Source organism: Perognathus longimembris, chromosome 2 (assembly GCF_023159225.1).
Source record: "Perognathus longimembris pacificus isolate PPM17 chromosome 2, ASM2315922v1, whole genome shotgun sequence".
Taxonomy (NCBI): domain Eukaryota; kingdom Metazoa; phylum Chordata; class Mammalia; order Rodentia; family Heteromyidae; genus Perognathus; species Perognathus longimembris.
This window is the reverse complement of record NC_063162.1, coordinates 29,602,981-29,630,540: the sequence shown is the minus strand read 5'-3', so window position 1 is coordinate 29,630,540 and position 27,560 is coordinate 29,602,981. Positions and strand designations below refer to the sequence as shown.

The 27,560-nt window shown below is 36.8% G+C and overlaps 1 protein-coding gene across 4 annotated transcripts in view; it reads left to right on the top strand.

The window, feature by feature from the left end:
• Positions 1–22,905, top strand: part of Pcgf5 (polycomb group ring finger 5) — a 94,476-nt gene extending 71,571 nt beyond the window's left edge. For 3 of the 4 annotated variants that reach the window (XM_048338722.1, XM_048338719.1, XM_048338721.1), the window contains 4 exons: positions 1,917–2,015; positions 2,702–2,791; positions 9,997–10,056; positions 17,449–22,905. In XM_048338722.1, coding sequence (XP_048194679.1) covers positions 1,917–2,015; positions 2,702–2,791; positions 9,997–10,056; positions 17,449–17,496 — 297 coding nt within the window. In that variant the 3' untranslated portion in view covers positions 17,497–22,905. The remainder of the gene's footprint in view (positions 1–1,916; positions 2,016–2,701; positions 2,792–9,996; positions 10,057–17,448) is intronic. The other variant, XM_048338723.1, reaches the window with a different exon arrangement.
• Positions 22,906–27,560: the final 4,655 nt, after the last annotated feature.

Below are 27,560 nucleotides of genomic sequence, written 5' to 3'. Positions count from 1 at the left end.
TTCAGTCCCCCTGTGAGGAGCTTCCTCCTCCTCGAGGAGGTTATGGTCACCCTCTTAATATATAAGCTGTTATCATGGAGTAAAAGTTAAATTGATAAAAAAAAATGCTGAAGGTATTTTAGTAAATAAATGTGAATTTATTTCTCTGCATTATTTCTAGTATGAAAGTTAAGTACTGGATTCATTTATTTTTTTATTTTTGAAATAATATCTTACTGTGTAGCTCATGCTGCCCTTATACTTGGAATCTTCCTACCTCAACTTCCTGAGTGCTGGGATAAACAGGCAAACACTCCCACACTGAGCTTTATAAGCTGTCTGGAGCTGGAAGAAAATAGATAGGAAAGCGTAGGGTACTTGGGATATGTGACTAGCTAAGAGAGAAAATGGGCTTGTACATTCAGCCCTTTGTTTTCATGCAGTCTTGAATAGCTTCTCATTTGAAATGGTAGAGTATGATTTTGCTCTAGATGTGACATTTTATTGGAGGAATGAACTGGCTAGGTAGGCACTCTGCTGTTTAAGTCATCCCTCCAGCCTGTTTTGCTCTGCCATTTTTGTGATAAAATATTATGAATCATTTTACTCTGGCTGGAGCCATGATTCTCCCGATTTCAGTCTCCCATGTAGCTGGAATAGCAGGTGCAGACTACTCTGCCCAGCTACTGGCTAAGAGAGAAACCCATGACTTTTTTGCCTGGACTAGCCTCCTACCATGATCCTTTGATCTCTGCCTCCCAAGCAGCTAGGATTATAGGACTACAGGACGAGGACCAGAATTTTAGATTTAACTTTTTTATGTATGTGTGCCAGTCCTGGAACTTGAACTCAGGGCCTTGGAGCTGTCCCTGGGCTTTTTAAAAAAAAAATTTATTTTTATTTTTTTGCTGAATGCTAATGCTACCACTTGAGCCATAGCTGGATTTTCCTGCCTCTGCTGTCTTTGAACCACAATCCTTAGATCTCAGCCTCCTGAATAGCTCTAGGAATTACAAGTATGAGCCACCAGTGCCCAGCTAGAAGTAACTTTTAACCTGTTTGTTTCAGTTCACCATTTGAATTGTGACTAAGTACCTAGATTTGTTTCTGTTTATCTCTGTGATGAAATACTACTTCCTAGGAAATAAACATTAAGTAGTTCTACTTTTGACTTCCTAATCTTAAGAATAAGATGTTCCAGAGGTTAGGTTAGTTTATTAAATTTAAGATTCTGCTGGAGTTTTTGTTTTATTTCAGATTGTTGCATGTAATCTTGTTGTTCATCAATATCTATCAATGTTCATCAATTTCATTTTGTCTTATTCTGAATTAACTCTGGTATTTTAGTATAGTAATGTCCAAACTTGGAAGGGTAAGTTAGTACCTCTCTTCCTATTTTACTCCTCAGGGCACAGAGAACTTTGTTTTCTTATAAAGAAGGAAATGCTGCTACAGCCCAGCACAAGAGCCTTGTTTTCCTCCACATAAAGCCCACCCTGCATAATTTTTGGTTGCAGAGGCTTGTTGTGGACTAACTGGCCCCAAAGGCTCCTCAGAGGCCTGCTTGAAATCATAACTCTTGCCAACTTATTCAATAGTTACATCATGTTTCAGAAAATGCCCCCTAATGATTGCAGAAGTGATCATTTATAGCAACATCTTTATGCATTTTGTCACCTTTCTTTTGTTATGCCTAAACTCAAGGTATGCTTTATGACAGTGCCTTAGAGATAGGCAGATTATCAAGATTTTCCTAAAATACATAATACATCTTGGAAAATGTCATTGATTTTCCAGTAATTAGGGATGTTTTCACTTGTAAGTCCTAAAAAGCTCTAAGTTGATACATTCTTATGTTTTGAAACTACTCAAAATGATAGTGAAAATAATGCCTAAGGTTTAATTAAAACCAAAATCTTTATTTTTATTTTACTTAGGGTCTAATGAAGAAATTTATTCGATGTTCTACACGTGTAACTGTGGGAACTATTAAAAAATTTCTAAGTTTAAAACTAAAACTTCCAAGTTCTTATGAGGTAAGTTAAATAGTATCTAAATGGTCATTTGATAATTATGAAGTAAAATTATAACAAGAAATAAAAACTGAGGATATGTTGTATGTGTGTAGACTGATTATTTTCATGTTAAAATTGTAATTTTAAGTAATATTTATATAATATGAGCTTCTTAATACATCCTGAGAAGGTCATATTTGTGCATGTTATTTTTAAATTAAAGGAAATATTTGAAGAACTTAACAGTACTCCTAAAACAAATGTCCTAGTTAGATTCCCTTTATTTCAATGCTGACATGCTTAAGAGTATGTCACTTTTTATCTGAGACTTTTGATATCAATTACTAAATTCTTAACTTATTAGCATGTTTCAATTGCGCAGAGTGAAGGGATTCATTGTAATATGTCTTCATATACATACGGTTATTACCTATTTTTTTTTTGGTTGTGGGCTTGAACTCAGGTTGATACTGCATTTGTAAGTTAGGTAAGTGAACGTGAAATATATTTGGCACAAGAAAAACAATGCTTCACGTTACTTAAATCTAAATTGTTAACCTGTGAAAAATATACTTCCAATATTATTTTAAAGTAATGAATAATACTTCTATTGTCATAACAGTGCAGAATTTTTTAATTTTGAAAAAGATGCTAAGGTACCAATGAATTTAAAATTACTTATATCAATATAACTATTCTTTTTAAAGTTGGATGTGCTGTGCAATGGTGAAATTATGGGAAAGGACCATACTATGGAATTCATCTATATGACAAGATGGCGACTGAGAGGAGAAAACGTAAATTGCCTTTTTATTAACCTATGTGTATATTTAGTTTTACACTATTATATTACTTGGATATAATTATATATGTACTACATATGTATGCTGATTATAGATATATGTATGTATATGTATACAGATATACATACATAAAACAGCTATTAAAAACAAAGTAACAACAACATAAAGCTAACATGCCTAGGAGAAGAAATTGGTTCCCTGGTTTCTCCTAGTACTCTGAAAATTGGTCCAAGTACAACTGGTCCAGTAAGTATGGTTTTGTTTTTTCTAACGGTAAATATGAAGTCTTATCGAAGTATGTTCAGGATTCTGCTAACAGACAGAGAAGATAACACATCTTTATAAAGCCCTGTAACTAATAAAAACTTAAAAGACTATGGAATGGAGTTGGAGGCACTAAGTTCTACCCTGGTTAATATCACTAATGGTCAGTAGAAGAATTCTTATTTGGGGCTCTGACAGAGGCGACAGATGAGATAGGCTCACAGTCATCTTTTTTTCAGGTACCTCTTTTACACCAAAAGGTGTAAAATGTAAAATTAGGCTGGAGGGTAAGTGAACTTAACAGGAGTTTCTGATGCAGAATTGGTTTATTGTCTCCTTAGTCCTAGCAATATGGGAGAAATTATTCAAAGGAGAAAAACTTTTTTTAAAAGAGAACTTTTTGTACTTTGAATTGTATCTCTAATCTCGATAATTGTAAGTATATTTACACTTGACTTGGGTACATGGGATGTTAGAAAACTTTGAGGCAGAGGTACTGTATGACTTACATGTGCAGGAGTAAGGAATATTGTAGGAATGCTGTCAAAACTTTTTCTCATGATTTGAGTACATGAATAATCTTACTGAAGATTGGTTCAAAATTCAAACTAGAGAATTTGTTAGTTTACTTTATTAGACCTTAGTATTCTGTGGTACTTATGGTGCAGTGGGTCATGGTTTAAACTCTTGTATTTTTTTCCCCCGGCTTCCATTTCTTATATGAGAAACTAAGCTTCATTGTTAGACATCCACACGTTAAATAAATTCTTGAGTAATTTAATGCGCCTATTAAATAAACATTTTTTACCAGTCCTAGGGCTTGAACTCAGGGCCTGGACTCTGTTCCTGAGCCTCTCTGTGGTCAAGGCTAGTGCTCTACCACTTGAGCCACAGTGCCGCTTCTATTTTTTTTCTGTTTATGTGGTACTAAGGAATCAAACCTAGGACTTCACACATGCTAGGCAAGCACTCTATCACTAAGCCACATTCTCAGAACCTCAGTAAACTTTTTAGTACATCTTAGAAATGTACACTGAAATATCACACAAAATTAAGAACTATTACCTCTCACACCAACAGATAGAGCAGAATATAGGTAGAATGAGGGCTGCCACATTTCAGTAGTTCAAAAACACACTTACATAGAATGTAAACATTTGCAGGACTGTTATAAAATAAACCACAAAAATTTTTATGCTACTCATTGGTAAAATATTTGATTATTTTTCAGACGAAATATCCTTATATATGTAATAGTAATGAAGTGCCTAACACTTCAGTCAGTTTTCCCTGTTTGAGTCTTCTGTGGGTAGAGGCTACTTTGTGAGGCTGAATGTTTTAGCGCCTAGCAAGACCAGAGAGGAAAAGGTGTGTTCTGGTATCTCTCACCAATTAGTTGTATGTCTTGAAGATCTCATCAAATCATATTTAGGGTTTTTGTTTTTTACTATAATTGTCAGCTGGTGCTGGTAGCTCATGCCTGTACTTCTACCTACTCAGGAGACTGAGATCTGAGGACCACAGTTTGAAGCCAGCCTGGGCAGAAAGTCTGTCATTCTTATCTCCAAGAAACCACTCACAAAAAGCTGCAAGTGGTGCTGTTGCTTCAGTGGTAGAGCTCTAGCCTTGAGCACAAAGAGGCTCTGGGACCAGGCCCTGAGTTCAATTCTCAACACATATATACATAAATACACACACACACACGCATTTGTATTTGGTAAATAACTACATGTCTTATTTTATAGCTTCCTGCTGGTTGTATATGTATTACTCTCACTTAATCTTTACAACCAAAATATTTCAGGTACCAGGTACAAATTGCAGAGAGTAAACTTGATGTCCTTGGAAGAATGGATATTGTAATATTTCACATAAGATTAGCATTGTAGTGAATGTAATTTTAGCTTTCTTTGATAGCATTTCAATGTGTTTTGCTAAAAGTCATTATGAAATAGGTGTATCTAAAGATTCAAGAGTTGAATATTGTGACCTCTACCAGGATTTACCTATCCTTCTCAAGGGCCCTGCTGAAAAATTGCCCAGTTATTTTACTGTCAAACCCATGAAGTACTAATTCATATTTTTATTAATAGACTATCAGTCAACTCATCTGTTACTGTGATTGCCTTTCTGATCAATTTATGAACAATTTCAATTCTGTTTCTTAGGGGAGATACTTCATTAGTATCTGGCTTAGTAATTATAGGTTCACTATAAATCTTATGCTGTGGAAGAAACTATACTAAGAAAAATTACCACCTCTTACACTAACTGCAACAGTGAATCATTAATCCATTCTTTTTTGGGCATGACATGTCTGCTTTTTGGATGTCCATTCTAAACCTTGTTTGATCCAGTCTTCCCAGTCTCAGTAGAGTTGAGATTGGCTGCTCCAGATTGGGGGCATGGCTCAAATGATACAGCACCTGCCAAGATCCTGAGAAAGGAGACAGAGAGAGGAAAGGAAAGGGGATGGGAGAAGGGGAAGAGAGGATCTGAAATACTATGATCACAATCTTGCTGTTCTGGGCCCAGCCACCCTGAAAGTCTCCTTGTTGGGTCCATCCTTCCTCACCTGCACTCCATGTTCTGCTCCACAGCCAGAAGACATGTTACTCCTTTGTCCCAATCTCAGTAAAGTTCAGTGTCACTTAGCTGAAAGCTGAAGTCCTGCCAGCTAGGAAGCTGAGTCCTGGAGGAGCAGCCTAGGTAGAAAGTCTGGGAACTTCCATCTCTCCAGTTAACCAGCAAAATGCTGGACTGGAGGAATGGCTCAATTGGTAGAGCAATAGCTGTGAGCAAGAAAGCTGAGTGAAAGCATAAGGCCTGATATCATACATATAACATTACATGGGTAGTCTGTTTCCCTCTCTCCTTCTCCCCTTCTCTCTCTTGCCCTGTCTTCCCTCTCCCTTCCTCTCTCCCTCTCTCTCCCCACCCCCCTCTCCTGTCTTTTTTTCTCTCTCCTCTCCTTTGGCCTTTGAGCTTTCTCAAGTGTGCCTTGCTGGACTGCCTCCCCTGAATTATTCATCTAGTCAGCTTGCTGTACCCCCTTCACTTAAGTAATTTTGCTTCTGTGTCCCTTCTCAAGAAAGCCTCTGGGCTGGGGATATAGCCTAGTGGCAAGAGTGCCTGCCTCGGATACACGAGGCCCTAGGTTCGATTCCCCAGCACCACATATACAGAAAACGGCCAGAAGCGGCGCTATGGCTCAAGAGGCAGAGTGCTAGCCTTGAGCGGGAAGAAGCCAGGGACAGTGCTCAGGCCCTGAGTCCAAGGCCCAGGACTGGCCAAAAAAAAAAAAAAGAAAGCCTCTGATGTCCCTTAAAATTACAACCCTACTCCCCACAGCATTTTAATACCTTTTTGTGCCTCTTTGTTTCCCACAGTATTTCATATAATATAACACACTGTGCCATTGAGTTACATGTTTATTATTTGTCTTCCAACTAAAATTTTCACTTGTTCACTCGTGAGTCCCTAGCAGCCAGAGCCTGTCCCAAATAAATGTACACTGTTTATTTCAAAAGTAGATTTATTCTGGGTGGCAGTGGCTCTCGCCTATAATCCTAGCTACTCAGGAAGTTGAGATCTGAGGATTACAGTTCAAAGCCAGCCTGGGCAGGAAAGTCCCTGAGACTCTTATCTCCAGTTAACCATCAGAAAACTGAAAGTGGTTCTGTGCCTCCAAGTATAGAGTGCTAGCCTTGAGCAAAAGAGGTCAGGCACAGTGCCTAGGCCCCACAACTGATAGAAAAAAAAAAGCAGATTTAATGGAAATTTGCTGTTTAAAAGTAATACATAATTACACAAAATATATCCTAAGGACAATTTCTTTCATTTGAATCTGTTTTTTATTACTTCTGTGCTTTTAAAAAAAAAATCTGGCTCATATTCTGGTAAGTACAGATTATTATGTTGCACGGTTCTGGCAGAGGCTTTACAGGGACAAATGCAGCAGTGGTGATAAAGTGATCTTACTTCTTTGGTAAGGAACTACTAGTGTATTTGTATGATGACATCCCTTCCCACCTCTACCATCTGTTGCCAACAAGAATGTCTGCCTGTAGGCATCGCTGACTAACTCTGCCAGGGCTTGGGTTGGTTTTTTTCCTAAGTTTGTGACCATCTCCAGTACCTATTTTTCTCTAGTACTATTTATATTAAACATTTCAACCCACTTGAGATTGATTTATTTTCACATATATCCACAATAATAACTCTAACTTATCGTAGTGTCTTTTTCATCAGAAATACAATTTGTTGAATTGTGCCAGACCTCAAGGTTTTTATATGTCACCATTATCTACAAATATCATCTATACATATATATGTATATGCATATACACATGCACACAGATGTCTCTGGACATTTTATTCTTTGAAGCAGGAATTTCTCTGAACTAGCATTATATATTATATAGCTTTTATGAACATTTGGTCATACTAAAAAACCCTTTTTTAACCTTACCATTATCCATTTTGGGGGACATAAGTCTGCATAAAGTCCAGATTAATATGTGTTATGAAGGAAATATTTCAGCTGAGCATTAGTATGTATATTAGTGCCTATTTGGAAAAAACCTCATTATTAGTCTTAACTGGCTATTTTCACCCATTCTCCTAGATTCATTTGTGATTTGTTTGAGTTTCATTGGTTTATTGTTATTATTGTTCTTTGTGGCTTTTTTTTTTTTTTGAGACAGGTCTCACTGTATAGTTCAAAGCTACCCTTGCACTCACAATCTTTACACTTAGCTTCTTTTGTTGAACCAACACATCTGCTTTCAGATGAGTTTTTGAATGGGACTGTGGTTGTGTTTCAGTGTTTTTCTAGGTTGCTTTGGCTTGGAATTGGCGTCTTTGCTGTTGTTTGTACTGTTCAGTTCTGTGTACTGTCTCCTCTCATGTTCCACACTCTTCAACTATGAGTAAACCTGTAGTTTTCTCTCCTTATTGTTTTGGGTACCACCACCACCTTCTGAGTTTTTCACCTCAGACAGGCTATTCTATATTCAGATCTTTTTTTTTTTTTCCTATTTGAGAATCTCAGGGGAATTAGTTTTGCTTCAGTTCTCTAGTAGTGAAGTGTCTGTCCTGTATCATGTAGCTTCTGTGTTAGTTTTCTTTTATCCTAGCATAGTTGCATTGCAGGCTAAGCTGCTTTTCTATGGGCCCTCTGCCCTATCTGGACCTGCATCTACATCATGATACAACTCTGAAAAATCTTTTTATCTTTAGGAATCAAAATAGGGAGACTTTTTTTTACTTCATAACTATTGCCATTTCAATATTCTTCAACTCAAGGTTGTTATTGACTTACTGCTTCTTATTAGGAGAGAGAGAGAGAAAAAAATACATTAAAATAGTAGTTCTCACCAGAAGCTGGTGGTTCAGGCCTGTAATCCTGGCTACTCAGGAGGTTGAGACCTGAGGATTGCTGCTCAAAGCCAGACAAGGCAGGAAAATTTGTGAGTTGCTTGTCTCCAATTAACCACCAGAAAACCAGAAGAGAACCTGTGGCTCAAAGTGGTAGAACACTAGCCTTGATCAAAAAAGTTTAGGGACAGAGCCCAGGCCCAATGACCAAACCCCCACCCCCCCACCCCAAAAAAAGTGTTTCTCAAACTTTAATGCAAATACAGATCATCTGGGGACTCTGGTAAAGTAAAATTCTGACTCAGTAGGTCTAGATAAGCCTACCATTCTGCAGATTTCCTTGGGATACAATGCATGTGATCTTTGTGCCATCCTTTAAATAACAGGGTTTTAGGATGTGTGGTCGGTCACTACTGATAATGAGGGTGTGGGATAACAAAATAAATCAGATGCACTTTGAAAGGGACTCTTAACTGACACTAAAGACATTAATTGGAAAGAAAGAAAGAGAGAGAGGAAGGAAGGAAGGAAGGAAGGAAGGAAGGAAGGAAGGAAGGAAGGAAGGAAGATGTCTCTTTCCTCCTTAACTCTGTATTCCTATTGAATGTTTTGGGCAGCTTTATAGTTAGGTAAACACTGATGGGAGACTCTTCAAAGAGAATGGAAAAGGTCACCAAAGGATATCAGTGCTGGGCATGGCTTACAGCCTGTGGATGAGCACTGGACACAAAAATCAAGGATTAACATCTAGACAAAAAAAATTGCTGAAGTATTTTTAGAAAAAGAAAATGTAGTATACTATTTCAACATATATCTTTTAAACTCTACTCGGGTAACTTAGAAATTTCCTGGTTAATTTACAGCTCACTTTTTATGCATTTTAATTTTTCATTGTTTTTCCAGTTTGAAGACTAAAATTTTTTTTAAAATATAAATGTAACATTTTATAGTTTCATTACCATTAAATCAACAAGTGTTCAGCATAGTATTTTAAAAGTCAGGATTAGGGTTAAATTTTCAAATGTGAGTAGTTTAATTGTTAAAAGAGTGAATTTACAAATGAAACTTTCTAGTAGTTTTAACATTTCTTTACTCATTGACTTACTCACAAAATATTCATGGAATGGCTACCATGTGCTAGTTCTGGGCCTTAACTAATAAGGTTACATGAATATGAAATAGATTCCAGGAACTTACAATGTAATGCTACTTATATTAATAGGGAGACTAAGAGTTGAATCTGAGCAATATCAAGAACTTAATTTAAAACAGAAAATGGATCCTTTATAGGGTAAGTGAACTTCACATCCACCCAGAGCTCTGATCTTGAACAGTACTCTTTGATGGGAAATTTGGCATTAAACAAACTCATAGTTAGATGCTAAAATTAGTTCAACCAATCTATTAAAAAAAAAACCCTGCCATTTCCTCAAAGTGTTATTTAAAATTAATCATGTTAAGTCTTATGTTTGACGTTAAACTATTTTAAATAATCAGTTTTAAATATGTGTCCAGTTGTGGATGCCTCTTATCTGATGAGTTCATCTCCTCCGCAGTTTCGGTGTCTGAACTGCTCAGCTTCGCAAGTCTGCTCTCAGGATGGCCCTTTATATCAGGTAAGAGGCACTCACGACGGTACATATGCCCGTCCCCATGCCTGCGGTGATTGCTTTCACCCCAGACTCCAGTTCCTCAGGCATGGTGTAAAACTATTGCTGGTTTTACTTATTTTTTCAAAATTTAAATATCCTAAGTTTCCCATTATTTTAGTTCTTCTGAATTGACTCATTAATTGTGCTGAACTAAAAAATGAAATTATATGTGTTAATTCCATTACTTATGAGTCAGGAACTTCTAGTAATTTCTAACGTCAGTCTGAGAAATCTCTGAGCCATATTGGATTAGGTTATCTTCTTTGGGTAAATACTTTTCAAGTGAGTCACTTCTCTGTGTGTCAGATGAAATGCCCGATTAGTTAGCTCTAAGTAGCAGCAGGAGCTACATTGTGAGCCCTAAGTGCTTGACTTGGGTTGCCTCTAAAAAATAAAATGACAATGAGCTATTTCATGGTATTCCAGGAAAACCTGGGTATGTGGCTAAGGAAAGTTTTATCTAGTAAGATACATTATTATTTGGAAAGGTGAGATTAAGTATAGTATAGTAAGGATTATTGTTGGGTACAGAGATGATCTATACAAACCCTTAATCTCTGCAGGCTATACATATAGTATAAAGTCCATGGAGTCATTTGGTGTATAACTAAACTGTCACCAAGCTTCTCAGTAAGCCTTCTGTTCAGCGGTCTGTCCATTTTTACTATTTTGCATGGCCTTTGAATGATATTATAAATATACAAATGGTTCTTGGCAGGAAAAATAAGAGATTTCCACCCCTGCCATCCATTGTTCTTATTCAACTAAAGTAGTCCTTGTCCTATTTCCTTGTAGCCAAAAAGAAATTATGGAAGAGTTTAACTAGTAGACTTCAGTGTTGTGGTTTGGAATTTGGGAAAAAAAATTAAGCTATTTTAGAATTAATGGAACACTTCAATTAATCAAAAAAAGTTACCAGTTTATCTAAAATTTCTTTCAGTATTTTGGGCATATGAAAATGTCTCATTAAAATTAGACCCTTTTGGTACATATTCTTTAAGTCTTAGTTTCTTTGAAATGGAGTAAACTGATACAAGAACTGCAAAGGCCAAGAGAAAATCATTTAAAAAAGAATAGCATTCTTCTTGCATTACACAGATTAGGGAAAAGGGTAAGCAGTAATTTAGTAGAGCTAGTGAAATTCATAAAACTTGAAGTGTATATATACTTCAGCTGTAAGCTTCATACTTTGTGGATGGTGAATCATACGGATAAAACCTATGCATATGTGGGTAGTGGAATAAAAATGTTCTTAAACTCTTGTTCCTACGTGTTAAAAAATCAAGACAAAATTTCAGACTTACCCTAATTCCCCCACCCCTTTTTTTTTTTGCTGTTCCTGGGGCTTGAACTCAGGGCTTAGGCTCTATCCCTGAGCTTCTCTGTGCTCAAGGCTAGCACTCTACCACTTGAACCACAGCACCACTTCCAGCTTTTTCTGTTTATGTGATACTGAGGAATCGAACCCAGGGCTTCGTGCATGCTAGGCAAACACTCTACCACTAAACCACATTCCCAGCCCCCTAATTTCTTTCTTATTTACAACAATGTTTATGGATCATAGTCTTGTAAGAAAATTGACAGCATTCAAAATTCTTCCAAAATCATTTCACAAAGATAGTTTAAATATGATAGCAAAAACTAAGAGATTCTCAAGAAAACTAGTACTAAATTTTACTCTGGATGTAAATGCAAAAGGATTAATAATGTGCTCACATACTAAAAGAGTAACAAGGGTTGGAGGTGTGGCTCAGATAGACAGCAGCAACCACTAAGCCAAAGCAAACATCAGATAGAAAATCCTGTTCTCATACAACAAGTAATAATAATTGTAGTAATAACAAACCAATACCTAGTAGAATTTTTATCAGAAATGCAGGAATGGCTTAAGTTGTGCAGAGGTAGGTAGGCTGGTGGTTAGGTAGACAGACAGACAGACAGAGATAGCCCCATGTTTTGTTTACTACACACAATAAAAACCACCACTAGATATTGAAAGGCACTTGATAAAACTCAGTGTTAAGTACTGATTGTTTTCTACTAGCTTGTTATTTTGAAGTTTTTTGGAACAAAAAAGTTGAAATAATTACTTGAAATAATTTTTACCTGGTTTAGCATTTCAATACATTTCTGCCTCCTTTTCCCCTCACTTCCTCTTACCATCTTCTTCTTTTAGCATATTCTTTATTTGCATCTGGATTGGGGATTTTTTTGCGTATGGAACTGTTTAAAAATAAATCACATATCAGGAAAACTGACCAGTAGTTATTTTAGCATGTATTTCCTAAGAACAAAGACCTACATATGTGTATGCAAAATTCTTTTTCACACATAAGAAAGTTAAATAGTATATTGGAATGTATAGCAATGTTACTTCTCCTGATTAAATTATGAAGTTAAATGTAAATCCAAACAAATTTACAAAATTCTTGTTAGACTTGAAAAAAATCATTCTAAAGATCATCAGTAAAGACATTTTTAAAGGGACTGATAAGTGGACACATGCATCACCACATACTAAGATATGTTATTGTGGTTAGAAATCAGGAACTAGCTTAGGTGTAGACATATGTGGATAAAGAATAGTTCAGTAATACCTCTAGTAGGAATATCTCTAGTGTATGTATGAGTCTATAAAGATAATATTTCATATTAATGGAGAAAAAATTCACTTAACAAGCACTGGTCCATCTTTCTAGTCCAGAGATATAGAAGTATAAGTCTTTTATCTTGTGGAACTTACACTCTGACTAGCAGACTAAAGTCAGACAAATAAATTTTGGAAGAAAATTTAAAGTACATAAATATTTTGTAAGGTAGCCAAAGGAAGCCTTCCCTCTGGGATGTGGTGGTTTTGGTCAGAAGGAAGTGAGAGATGTAGCCGTGTGAATAGGTTGTATGGGGCACTAAAGGAAACCACTCTGCAGAGACCCCCAGCAGTGGCTTCATCTGATTGTTAGAGAAGGGCAAGGAGGCCAGAGGTGGAAGACAGCATTAAAAAGGCCGATTCTGAGCTTGTTTTCATGAATTATACTAAAACTGTGGCGAGAGAATCAACCAATGACTCACATTATGCATCAGTACAGGTTTCTGTTCATTTAAAGTAGTATATATTAAAAATGAAGTCATAAAAGAGTGAGAAGAAAATACACTTCAGGGACTGATTTTGTAGTGGACGTGGTCTTTCACATTTCATTTAACGTAAAGCAAAAGAAAAGACTGAATTAATGGTTCATATTGATAGGTACCAAGTAAAAATCTCTTTAAGTAGATATTTGCAGTGTATGTTACATTGATGTTGTTAATACATGAGGAATTCCTATAACTCTATAAGACAAAGCTAACTTGGCAGAGAAAAATGAACATGTGACCAGGCAAGTTACCACCCCCCATTAAAAGGGAATGCAATTTGCTAATAAGCATATATAAATGATTAATGTCTTTAGAAACCAAAAATGGAAAAAGTAAAATACTACTTTATTAAGTTGCCATATGACGAAGGAATGTGATAATAGTAGCCATTATTGACAAGGCACTAAAGTAACAAACATTCATACAAAAAAGAACAAATTTCTTGAAGACCAGTGTAGCAGTGTTTATTTAAAAGCCTTTATAAATGTGTCTGCTGTTTGAACTAGCAGTTCCTCTTGATCATTGGATCAACATCAATTTATAAAAAGTAGAATAGATTCAAATGGACTGTAAAAAGAGATATGGTTATGGTTCATTTAACAACATAATATGCAGCCATTAAAAACATGTATGTGAACTTTAAAACCATAATATATGTATATAACCTATTCATTCTATTGTTTAAAAATTGGTATTATTAACTTTTATAAATAATTTACCCACAAAAAAATTAAAATGGCCATTCAGCAATGTATTAGTCTATAAATACATCTATGGAATTTCAAGTGGGCAAATTATTTAGTAAGCACTATCTTTGTTAGCATGATTCCAGTTTGTTTTTTTTAATTGGGTAAATCAAAGGGCTAGAAGGATCTGGCTGTGCTGGTCCATGCCTGTGGTTCAGCTGTTTTGCGGGTGGATATAGGAGTATCATGGTGAGGGGAATGCCTCGACAAAGTTAGTGTGAGACTCTGAAAAACAAACTAAAAGCATATCACTAAAGATATTTTTAATATTTCCTAAAATTGTCATATTTGAATTATGTATTTTGAAAATATCCATACTTTTTTAACAATGAGATTTGTGAGGGCTAAGAAACTCTGTGAAATGTAGGTCCCTTCAGTACAATCACTTAACACAGAGATAATAATAAGCATATTCCATTATAGTAAATGCTGTTCATTTACTTCAGAAAGTAACCAAAAAACAAATAAAACTTGAAGTATACCCTAAGAGTTTTCAGTGTTCTGTCACATTTCAGTAAAATTAAACATAAAACTAAACCCATAGAACAAACATAGATCATTTCTTGGAGAGGGAAAAAAATCAAATTATCTTAGTAAAAAATAGGGCCGGGGATATGGCCTAGTGGCAAGAGTGCTTGCCTTGTATACATGAGGCCCTGGGTTCGATTCCCCAGCACCACATATACAGAAAAACGGCCAGAAGTGGCGCTGTGGTTCAAGTGGCAGAGTGCTAGCCTTGAGCAAAAAGAAGCCAGGGACAGTGCTCAGGCCCTGAGTCCAAGGCCCAGGACTGGCCAAAAAAAAAAAAAAAGAAAGTTCCAGCCAATGACAGCTAAGTCACTTGACTTCCCTCTTCTTTCATGTGTAATGGGAGGTAGATACTTCTACATCTATGATTCATATTTTCTAACACAAGTTTCTTAGTTGCAGAAAGTGTTCCACTTTAACAATCAGGAACAGAAAGCAGAGCTTGAAAGATTATTGTCAGGCCAGCTGTGGATTGGAGAGAGCTGGAATGGTAATTGGTGAAGTTATAGCTGTGTTTGTGGTCTCAGATCACTGAGCTTCAGAAAAACCCAGAGAGTATTGTAAAATGCAGATTTTTTTGTATATACTTCTCTTCCAGATAATCTGATTCTGCAGGAGCAGAATGAAATTCAATAAAGTTAAAACCAGAATAATTTAAGATAATGGAAAAGCTTTTTTTTTCCTATGTAGGTAGCCCTTAGAAAGCTGGTAGTGGCACCTTCCTTTAGTTGGCAGAGCTCGACATGGGATGGGATTATTCCTACCCTCCAGTCCTGTCCTGAGCTGAATGCTCAGAATGTAAATTCAAGATTTTAGAGTCTCAATCTGCCCTTTCTAACTATATGAAAGAATTGGAAATTTGCTCCACTAAATTTTTGTATTCACCTACACTAAGATAGAAATATATTAGTGGCCATCTAAGCCCATTTGTGTTTGCTTAGTTTGTTTTGCTGGTCCTGGGGTTTGAACTCAGGGCCTGGGTGCTGCCCCTGAGCTTTTGTATTCAAGGCTAGTGCTGTACCATTTGAGCTATAGCTTCACTTCTGGCTTTTTGGTAATTAGTTGGAGATGAGTCTCTGCAGATTTCCTGCCTAGGCTGGCTTTGAACTACAGTCCTCAGATCTCAGCCTCCTGAGTAGTTAGGATTACGGGCTTGGACCACTGGTGCCATCTGAGCCCATTTTTGATTAGGTAAATTCTTTTTTTTTTTTTTTTTTTGGCCAGTCCTGGGGCTTGAACTCAGGGCCTGAGCACTGTCCCTGGCTTCTTTTTGCTCAAGGCTAGCACTCTGCCACTTGAGCAACAGTGCCACTTCTAGCCGTTTTCTATATATGTGGTGCTGAGGAATCGAACCCAGGGCTTCATGTATCCGAGGCAAGCACTCTAGCCACTAGGCCATATTCCCAAACCTAGGTAAATTCTTGTATGTTCACTGCATGTATTTGGTCTACTTTTTGATGACATGCTTGGCCTGAATGATTTTGCTATAAGCCTTAAATGCTACACAACTGCAACACTTCATAGTCTTTTCTCCATCAGTTTGGCAAAGATCTACCCATGCCCCTAATTTCTTCTTGTCATCAAACTTTATTAGGTAATTCAGAACTCAGCAAAAGTCCTCTACCAACTTGACATATGCAGGCTCATGAGAGCTCCAAGTGTGAGCACAAAGATGATCTTGGGCTTGTGCCAGTGGTTCACACCTGTAATCCTAGCTCCTCAGGAGGTCAGGAGGATCACAGTTGGAAGCTAACCCAAACAGAAAAGTCTGTTGATACTTTATGTCCAAAATAACCAAGAAAAAAGCTGAGCTAGAGACCTGGCTCACATAGCAGCACACCAGCCAAAAGCAAGCATGAAGCCTGAGTTCAAAACCAGGGAAGGAGGGGATGGTCATGATGCTTCTCTAAGACTCTAGCAGCTTTGTGAATTCCGTCATGGTCAAGCTTGGTATGGTCTTCAGCCCCTCTTATAAAACAGTATTTGCATTTATTATCCCTCTGGAAATAATGCATTGCTCTCTTATGGATCATTATATGTAGTGAGCAAAGCCAAATCTTGAACCCACAGAATCTTTTATGCAATTCAGTGACATCAAGGGAAGAGCTTCTCAAAATTGATTTTTAAAGGAGGAGCCTGCAGCTTTGAGCAAAGGAAAATTGTTGCTCTTCAGACCCTCTCTGACTGATATTTTGTTTGTACAGGATAGAGAAAGCAGAGGTCAGAACAGATGCAGAGGTGACATGACATAGACCTGCAGAAAGCTCTTTCTTCTTGAGTTCTTTATAGTATCCACATGTATGACACATTTTCCTCAGAAATCAAGGATAATATGAAACTTTTCATTATATTCTGTAATAAATCTTAACACTCAGTGGTATCAGCTGCCTATTGAAAGGAGGCAGGGATCTAACCATTTCATGTAACAGTTACTTGTATTTTAATTCTTTAAAAGACCATTGAAATAAATTTTAAATGCTTAAAAAGAATTGTAAGTACCGTGGCTTGTGCAGACTCCAGTTTCACAGATTTGAAAATGGATCTCATGTGAATATGTCAGGATTTTTCACCAGCTCCAGAGAATCCCACCTGCCCCCTTATTCATCCTGAAAGGAGTGCCTATAGCTTGTGATCCTTCCGAGGCCCCGCCTCTCTCTAAGGAATACCTTGCACTCAGTGTATGGAGCCTGCAGGCCTTTGAACTTGACCTCTATTGCAAATTAGTGAAGATTTGACTGATTCAAGAAAAATAATGGCTGTCCGAAGAAAAAAACGTTAAAAGCGATACCTTACATTTTAAGGGACACCCTGAATCTTAACTATCAAAATTACTAAGAGTACCTGGAAATACTATAAATTGGAATCTCAAGTTCTTAATATCTTTTGTTATGTAAATTATATTGTTTTTATGTGAACACAGTCTTATTCACTGTCTGTTTTTATTTTATAGTCATACCCTATGGTATTGCAGTATCGGCCAAGAATTGATTTTGGTTAGACCGAGGAGCCTAGATCTCATCGAAAGGAATCCTGCACTCTTTGTTTACTCGTCGACAGATTGCACAGTGAAAAACGGTGTGTGGGCTGGAGGGACGCAATCAGATTTTCGGCATGCAAATAGGCCATTGTCTGTCTCTGTAAGTTGTTGGTTGCATTCATGTTTCTCTTAAATGCAAACCAAGTGCCATTCTGCTACTGAACCATCTGTGTAAGGTATTTGTGTTGTCTCACAGTGTGCCAGTCATGGCTGAAATCTGACAGATGTGCAGCCATGATTCAGCCTTCTGAATATTTTGCTTTGCCCATTCCAAGATTGTTCTAATGTTTAATTACACTAGTAAAATGGCTCCATCTTTGTGGTGTTGCAGTTTTCACATACTTAACTATTTTATTAATTCTTGCTTAAATAGAGTACTGTACAGGAACCTATACTAATTATATCTGGAAATTATTTTGTATGGAAATATGTTAAGAAAAGTGGTTTCTGAGCCACTGCCCTATTCTTGGTAAGCTTTTCATGTAAAAAAGTAGTTAATTCTTGAGTGTACAAGTCCTTTTGTGAAGAATCCCAATTATTCCTTAGATCACATTATTATTGTACACATTCTAAGCTTCTCTGTGTGTAGTCTACTAATTGCACAAGGAAGGCCCATTAGCCCTCCAAGTAGAAAATGGGATGTGACTTCTTGGGCACTTGAAGTTAGATTCACAACCATTTGAAATGTTGGCAGCTGATTACATTGTAGGTAAGGTTAAACTTTCATAATGCCTTATGACACGTGGGTGCTGCTGGATGCACCTCACTGTACAGCCTGTTTTATGGGTGTGTCGTTACACTGTTGCTGTCATTTAACGAATACCCTGTTTTTCAGTTGGCCTTAGGTGTGTGTTCTGATGGCATGCAGCCAATGATGTCTGAGGGTTTTCAAATATTAGGACTTTTAGAGCAGATAACGTTAGCTATTTTGTGGATTTCAAAAGTCTCAAAGCAGTTGTAGATTAAACTTGTTATCTATCACATTTCCAAACCATACACATAAAATAAATGCAGCATAGTAGATGAATATGCTAACCAAAATGAATGGTTTGGTGGTACTTTATTTTAAATACTGTAGTAATCAGGGGAAAGTGGGATTGTTGTTTTACATATGGCTTCATTAAATGTCAGAACTGTGATAATGTCCTTGATTTAGTTAAGTCTTCCATTCATTTTGAAATTAGTCTGCAAGCCAAAGCCTTGTTATTTTCAATGACATGAAAAACTCCATTTTAAACCTCTTAAGATGTGTAGTTGTTTTCAAAGTTGAAACAAGTTAACCTCTGAAACTTAGAAAAGAATTTTGGAAATGAGGAAACATCATTTGCTTTAGAAATCTGATATGAGCACAATGACACTATGTACATGGGATGTGCTACATTCTCTAGTAAAATGCATCACAAATTAATGCCTTCAGAATCTCATGATGCTTCATAGAAATAAAACATACATATATAGCTCGATCTTGATATATATTTTGTAATGTAAAAGGCTGAATGAAAGCTTAGGAATATCTTTTCCTTTTTTCAATTCAGAAAAAATTAAAAGTTTTCTGACTTCTGTGAAGGCTATGGCAGTACTTTCTGAACCTCACTTTGCTAAATTGTGTGTTCTTAAAAGGGCTCACAAACAAAATTTCAAAGGCAAATTTTATTAACTCTTTAAAATGGAATTCTTTACTTTAAAAATTATTTTGCTGTGAAACCTAGTTCCTAGATATTCCTAAGAATCTAAGTTATTGTCATTTTGTTGCTATCATATAAAATTATATATTACATATGGAACTTAATTTTAATTGACTGAACTCAAAACGAACTAAGAGTACATTTTGGATACCTGGCTCCCTTGCCAATACCTTGCCAAAGTTGGTGGACATAAATGAGTTTTGCATATAAAATCACTTGAAATTTAGCCTGTTTGCCCAGTCATATGTAACTTCACTATTTTCCAAGGGAATAAATAGGAAACATTTCTGGAATTAAGAAGAGTTTTATATAAATTTCTTTTATTTTTAATTTTAGCAACATTTTATTGAAGTGCAATGGGATACGTGCCAAAATATATTAAAAGGTGACAAAGGTATCAGACATCATTTTGGAAAAGGTACACAATTCATGATTGTTCTGAACAATGTGGTTTTGCTACCAGAAGTGTAGACTCTCTGAGCCTGACCTCTTATGTCAACTGTGAGTTTCTCAGAGTGGGACTGCTTTCTGTCTGCATTCATACACTAAAATCCCCACTCGGTTATCCCTTATATCAGGTTATAGAATTTATAAGTATAGTATAGAAAAATGTACAGACAAGCGTTTTAAATATAGAATGCTAAAAAAAAAACACCTTCTTTATATAGGTAACCTGTAATTATCTAAATCTGTAAAATCAGAAATAAGCCTAAAATTAAGCTATTTTTTATCTGTTGTTTCTTAAGAAATAAACAGAAAGACCTTTACTTCCATAAAAGATTTTATCTGCTTTATCTATTTTAAAAATCAGATATAAAGATGAAGAAATCTTGGATATAAGAATGCCTATGTTTTTTACATGTCACCTTAAACGGAAGTATTCACACTAATTAATAGGGAAATCATAACAAGGCCCTTTCTCTAATTTAAAAAGACACTTCTTACATGGTAGGAGGAGATTAAGGATTTACTGAATGGGATAATGTTCAGTAATGGATTTGGTAACTTGGGTATCGTCTCTGAACTATTTTTAAATATTATTTCTTTATTCATTAAACATCTTTCCCACAGGAATGTGCCACATTTTATCAGTGTAATGAGTTTGCTCAACTATATTATACATTCAATTGTTACCTAAATTTAAACTGGTTCTTTGAGAAAAATGTATGTTGTATAATATTGTGAAAGTGTTTAGCTTTATTGGACATATAAAAGAAGTGCCTCATTGCAAAGTGCATTTCTGTTTTAGACTTACTACACAAATTTTGAGTTATCTCTAGCTATCTCTTATGAATGGTTTCATATCTAAATAAGCACTTGCAAGTTAGAGTGATCTCTTTTTAAAAGATTTTCATAAGAATATAGATAATCACCAAAGACATTTTGTTGTAAACTAATAACCATGTCAGATAGACAGTTTTAACAGTTTAGTGGTTGTGAATTTTTAGATGACAACTTAATGTTAGTATAGTTAGGCAATAATCTTAATTACTTGTTAAAATATCACCAAAGAAAGACTTTGAAGTGAATCTTCTTGGTGAAGTTTTCCTTGCAGTACCCAGAACACACTTCCTCTCAAAGATGTTCAGTTTCCCACCATCTGATAAGTCTTAGGAAATCCTCAAATTTGAGAAAGAGACGCAACAAATAAATGAAATAAGTAAATGAAAAATTGGAGAAATGCATCTTTTTAAACAAAATCGAGATTTTAATTTATAAGAAGTGTTTTTTTATAAGAAGTGCTGACACGCTTCTTCCTTATGTAGAACATAGTACATTTTGAAGGATTTACAGAAGTGCTTTTTCTATATTCCAAAGCAAAATTTTCATAAGGTTTTTTTTTTCTTAAGAAACAACTCTGACTTGTTTCTTTTTAGTGTCTTTATTGTTATTAGAATTTAGCCATATAGCCAAAAACATTTGACAGAATGGATCACAGAATAAGATCAGGAGAGACATCCTGTTACACCAGTCTTCTGTGGGAGTCCATGCTGTGGGGTTTAACCACCCCTAAGAATAAACCTTCCTCACAAAGTCTGCCTGACAGTTCACTGGGTGAGCCTCCTCACACAGGAGAGAAATGGCTGCACACTGTATTGCATACACAGGTCAAGCAAGCTCTCTGTCACTGGCTACCTACCTCCTTGGCCCATTCCTCTGGCCTATCATAAGGAGTCTTCTAAAAAACTTTGTTACTAGTAAGTGGCTGGCTGGTGGTAGGAATTTCAAAAATGAGTGAATTTGCCAAAACTTGTCTAGATTTGAAACACAAAATAGCTAAACTACGGTTATCATTATTTTAAGATACATATCACCAAAGTTTGGAAAGCAATAAGCAGGACAGCATGTCTCTTAGATCTGGTTCATGAAACAGTTGAAAAATATTTAATACACTAAAAGCTCAGAAGCCTTTTCAAAGCACAAACAAGCAGGCATCTCTGGGTGGACTTGATATACCTAGTTCAGTATATCTTCATGGAAAATGTGAGTTTGAAAGGTCATTAAAACATACTTAGTATAGAATTTTCTTATTTTTGGTTTTTTTTAAGCCAAGTTAATTTCTAGTAATTCTGAAATGACTCTCTTCCTGTAACACAGTCCTCACAAATTGTTTACTTGCTATCCTAAACGTTTTGCTCAAATAGAATTAAAATCTTGAGCACTTCCTCTTCAGAAAATTATAAAAATAACTTTAAAATAATTTAATTACTTTAAATACTCATGCAGATGTACCTGTATGCTCATTTTCTATGATTTTCTGCCCCCTTTTCCTATGATTTAAAACTGAGAGACTGATTTTTCAGAAATACTCTTGGAGAAATTATCTTTAAATCTAAAATGAAGTGGAAATAGATATATGTGGAAAAACTGGGTCTAGTTTTCTTTGATCTTATAGAGCTTTGTAGAATGAGAAACTAATCCAGAGTAACATAGAGATAATAACCAGATTAATTTATGTACTTAACTTTTCATCAGTCTACTGGAGCAGGAGTTCTACACATTAAAATGTGATGATATCAGCTTAATATTGTTTGGGGGCAGTTTAATTTTGCTGTGTCTTTTTAGAATAGGGGTGGGGGGCCTAAGTGTCCTTAATGCAGCTGTGGTCCAGGACAAAGAGCTTGTGGAGAAAGAACCAGTGTTTCGCTGCTTTCCTGCATCTGGCAACACGACACACCAGTGGTCATTCTTACATAGAGTAGCCCTCATAATAAATAAAGCTATCATAGAATCTATTGTAAAGTTATGTTGCTAGTTTTACTTTGAAATATAAAATATTTTAAGCTTTTTGTCAAAAGTGGTAACATCTTAATACAAATAAAAACCTTTTTGTGGTTGTAAAACTTAGCTTATAAATCATTCAAATTGAAGTGAAAGAATTCCCAGGTCATTGTTAATGACTTAGTCTATTAAGAATATATGTATTTTTGTAAAGGAGAGCACTTGTAGATATTTAATCAGTACAAAATATATGTCTGTTTTGCAGAAATAAAATGCTGCTTAGAGATTCTCTTTACATATTTTTTATTTTTGTGCTCAGATGTATTTTCTGTTGATCTACGGAATGTTCTGTACAAAGCTGTATGATTGTACTGTTGGGCTAGATACATTTTTTAAAATCTGGGCTTAGCCATGTATATTTGACCATGTTAAAAATAGTATCTTTGTTATTAAAAAATTGATTATTGCACAATTTGTTGTTTGTCATTTATTTAATACTAATAGCATGACATTGTTATGAAAATTTACAATGTGCCCCTGAAGTAGTATTCCCTTAGCAAGTCTTATTGAATATTTGATATATGGAGTCTTGAGCTATTCAGTTTTAAGATTACAGACTGCTTCTCAAAGAACACTTTAGGTAAATGCCCCCCCCCCCACACACACACAGTAGAAGAATTTCTGATAGTATTAGATTAATCTAACCCAAAGGATTTTTGCAAAGTAAAAGACCAGAGAAAGGCCCAGGTGAATTGGAAGGTATTTCCTTCAGCCATTTAGACGAGTTGGCTTTATTTTATCACATACCGCACATCCACTTGGTAAAGCAGGACCTGTAAGGCCTAAGTCTGGAAAGTTGTAATGCGTCTTATTTCTATTCTGCACCTACATTTGTGAATCCTGAAGGTGAGCCCTACTGTGCCATGTTCCAGCGAGATTCACCTTCCTACCATCTTGGAGCTGCATTCTCCCCAAGCTTGCCATAGAGTGAGGGTGCGAAGGACCCTGTATGAAAGTGCTACTAGATGTAGCGCACATTCTTCTCCTCGTGTCATCCGCTAGAACAGGACATGGTCTACTGTGAAGAAGACTGGAGGACACAGTGAGGCCATGTCCCAAGCAGGAAAACAGGAGTCGCACTTTAAAAAAAATGATGTTGTCAACCCTGATCACCTCACTGGTCTAGAATGATTTGGAAGATGGTTTTGCACTCAGGCATAGCCTGAAAATCAACAATGCAGATAGCTAGGGAATTTGCAGGTAGAATTTTTTGGAAGCTATGTAAAACCCTACCAAGCACCCAAATCCCTGCCATGGAGTTGAAGATGTCAGGACAACTAGGAGAAATGGGCAGCAACACCGACCCTACTTTCCAAATGTGCCCTTACATATCCTACAGATGCCTGCTCTCCCTGCAAGCCCCTGTTCCTCTTCATAAAGCCCTCTTCCTTTGTGATTCTCCTCACAAATCCTGCTGCCTTACAAAGTCCTCCTCCAAAGCCTGGCTCAAAGCCTGCCTCATCTCTGTAAAGCCCCTGCTCCTTCAGTACCCTCCTATGAAGACCTCCTCCCCCGCTTCCTTCTGCCCTTCAGTACAAAAGCTCCTCTCCTCCCACAGAGTTCCACTGAGCCACAACATGGCCCTGCAACTCCTCCAAATCCCGGTATCCTACTTTCAAAGCCCCATTCCATCCACCTAAACCCCACTGTTCCTTATAAAACCCTGCTCTCCTAAAAGTCAGCCCTCTGTACAGGACTCCACCCACCTTCAAAGCTCCTTGATCTTTACCAGCCCTGCTCTTCCTCCTAGGAGCCCTCCACCTCCCTAGTAAGCCTTGCTCTTCCTGCAAAAGCCCTTTCTCCACACAAAGCATTATCCCTCCTACAAGGGCTGGCCCCTCCTACAAACAGCCAGGTTCAACTGAGCCTGCACCTCCTGCAAAACCCCACTACCTCCACAAGGGCTGTCCTACAAAACATGTTCAAAGTCTCACAAAGCCCATACTGCACTCTCCTCGGAAAACCTCACTCCACCTGAGAAGAGGGTTAAAGGGAGGGAGAGAATGAACATTGGGGTGATAGGGTAGGGTAAGGTTTTTAGTAGGGTTAGGATTAGATTTAGAGGTATGGATAGTGTTAGGGGTCAGGGTAGGAATGGGATCGATGGGATAGGAGTAGGGTTCGTACTGGGAATATTTTCTGAAAGGGTCTGGAAGAAAGAGTAGCTGCAAAATTGAGTTACACAGTTCTCCAGGCTGGCCTCGAGAGGGCGCCATCAGACTGCAATAGGGTATAGGAAGCAGCAGATCCACTATGGGGGTGAGGAATGAAAGTAAACCATAAAACTGCGGGGATGGGGCATACAAGAGTGAGATGATTACATCTCATTGATTCTTTGTTAACCCTTGCAGGGACAAGGGCTTCTACCTCCTAAGATTGAAGTTCTTTGATTCCTCCTTTACCTTTGCCGTTCCCCTGCATCACAGAGAGCGTGAAAAGCATCACCTCAGCCACCTCTGAGGGTCTGCATCCTCTGAAAGGCTCCTAAGGGCCAGGAATGGTGAGGCCAGGCTGCTTTTTACAGGCGCCTAATGCCCTGGGTCACCTGCCTGAATGAATAGGGAGCTGATTGCTGATTGCCACTGCATGCCAATTGATGTACATTTGTTCCATGTGAAATGTTCTGAGAAAAGAACTGCTTCTGAAAAAGAGAGCTTTGTGTGGGCACAGGGAACATTAAGGCAAGATTCCAAAACCACTAGGAGTTCAGCCTTCTTTCTTCACAAGAATGCGCCACAGAAAGAAGAAGGGAGGCTCCCAGCATGTTCTGGTAATCTAGGAACACCCTTGGGAAAACTTAGATTTCCCCTTGTCTCCCATTGGTAGAAATTATATATATGAGCTAGCAGCAGCAAAGCCCAAGGCTAGTTCTGTCCTTTCTCCTGGCATGATCTCCTGGCAAATCATATGACTTCTGAACCCCAGTGTCCCCACCTGTAGTGATGGATCTGTGCCAGATGGAGCCTAGACTTCTTTTCAATATAAAGGACAAATCAAGCAATAGCTCTAATGTCACACTCAGTCACTTGACACCTTTCTTAGCATACCCTCTTAGGGTCAGTTTCCCTTGGGGAAACGGCAAATCATGGTATCCCTGGATCAGCTGGTAGCTTTAAGGTTTTGTTTGTTGTAGGAAATAAGGATTGCCATAGTTCTTGCACCAGTTCCCATCAACAATGTATAAAGGGTTCATTTCCCCTTCACCCCTGCCTGCTCACCAGCATTTGCTGCTGTTGGATTGTTGTCCAACTGGAAGTGGGATAAAATCTGAATGTTTTTATTTCCATTTCTTTTATGGACAGGGTTGTTCAGCATTTCTTCATGTATGTATCGAGCATTTGTACTACTTTGGAGATGTATATACTCCATTTTCCCATTTATTGTTTCAGTTCATTCTTTTATTATTTAGTGTAGTTGTTTCATTTAGTTTTTGAGCTCCCTATATACTCTGGTCATTAAATCTTTTTCATATGTCCAGCTGGAAAAGATTTTCTTCCATTCTGTCGGTTGTTCCTTCAGTCTACTATTTCCTTTGCTGTACAGAAGTTCTTTAGTTTGAGGTAATTCCATGTGTCAGTCCTTACTCTTACTTACTGAGTAGGGTTTTATTCAGGAAGTTACTGCTTATGCCAATATGATCTAGTATTTTATGCTTTCTTGTAGTCACTTCAAAGTTTCATGTCTTATATCCTTGATCTGCTTTTAATTGATATTAGCACAGGGTGAGATAGTAATTGAGTTTTACTGTTCTGCATGTAAATATCAAGTTTTCCCAGAAGCATTTGTTAAAGAGAATATGCTTCTTTGTAAAAAAAAAAAATCAATTGGCTGAAGTTGTGTAAATTTATTTCTGGGTCTTCTATTCTCCATTGTGTGTGTGTGTGTGTGTGTGTGTGTGTGTGTATGTGTGTGTGTGTATTTTAGTGCCAACACTGTGCTTATTTTATTGCTATTTTCTCTGTAGTATAATTTGAAGTCCCAATTTTGATCCATCCAGCATTGGTTTTTTTGTTCAAGAATATCTTGGCTATTTGGGGGTCTGTGGTGTTTCCTTAATAATTTTAAGATTGAACTATTTCTGTAAAGAATGACATTGGGATTTTGGTGAGGATTATACTGGATCTGTAGGTTTCTTTCAGTATAAAAGCCATGCAAAGTCTTTATGTCTTCCAGTATCTTCAATTTTCTTTGTAAAAGGTTTTATAGTTTTCATCGTAGATATCATTCACCTCCTTTGTTAAGTTTATTCTATGGTATTTTTTGTGGCTATGGTAAGTGAAATTTATCTTCAAATTTCTCTTTCAACCTGTGTGTTGTTGGTACACAGAAGAGGTACTGGGGTTTTGTGTATTTATTTTGTATCTTGATTGCTGAAGGTATTTGTCACATCTAGAAAGTATAGGGGTAGGTAGCATCTTTAGAGTTTTTTAAGCATGGGATCCGATCATCTGCAAATAGTGGTAATCAGTCAATGTAAGCTGATCACTCCTTCACCTGGGCTGTCTACCAATGGAGACTAGACCGAAAGTGGAAATATAGAAAATGACATTCCATGCACATAAAATACAGAAGCAAGGAGGTATAGGTGCGCTTAAATACGACAAAACAGACATGAAGCCAAAATTAATCAGAAGAGGCAAAAAAGATCATAACCTTTTGGTAAAAGGAATGGCATCAAGATATAAATACATTTTACACCAAATAGCAGTGCACCTAATTTCTTAAAATAAGCACTATTGTGCATAAAGATTTAGGTATATTACAATAAAATAATAATGGATGACTTTAGTACCCCACCCTCACCAATAGATAGGTCATCCAGATCCTTCCCCAAAAAACCAATAACCCTTAAACAACACTATAGATCAAATTGACCTAAGACTGTTCCACCCAAAAGCAACAGAATATTATTCTCAGCAGCCAGTAGACATAAATGCAGCAAAATTGAAATAACTTCCTGTATTTTTATGCCACATAGTAATTCAAAAAGGATTACTATCCAGCAACAAAAACATAATTATCATTTGCAGTATAATGAATAGAACTGGAGATCATCAT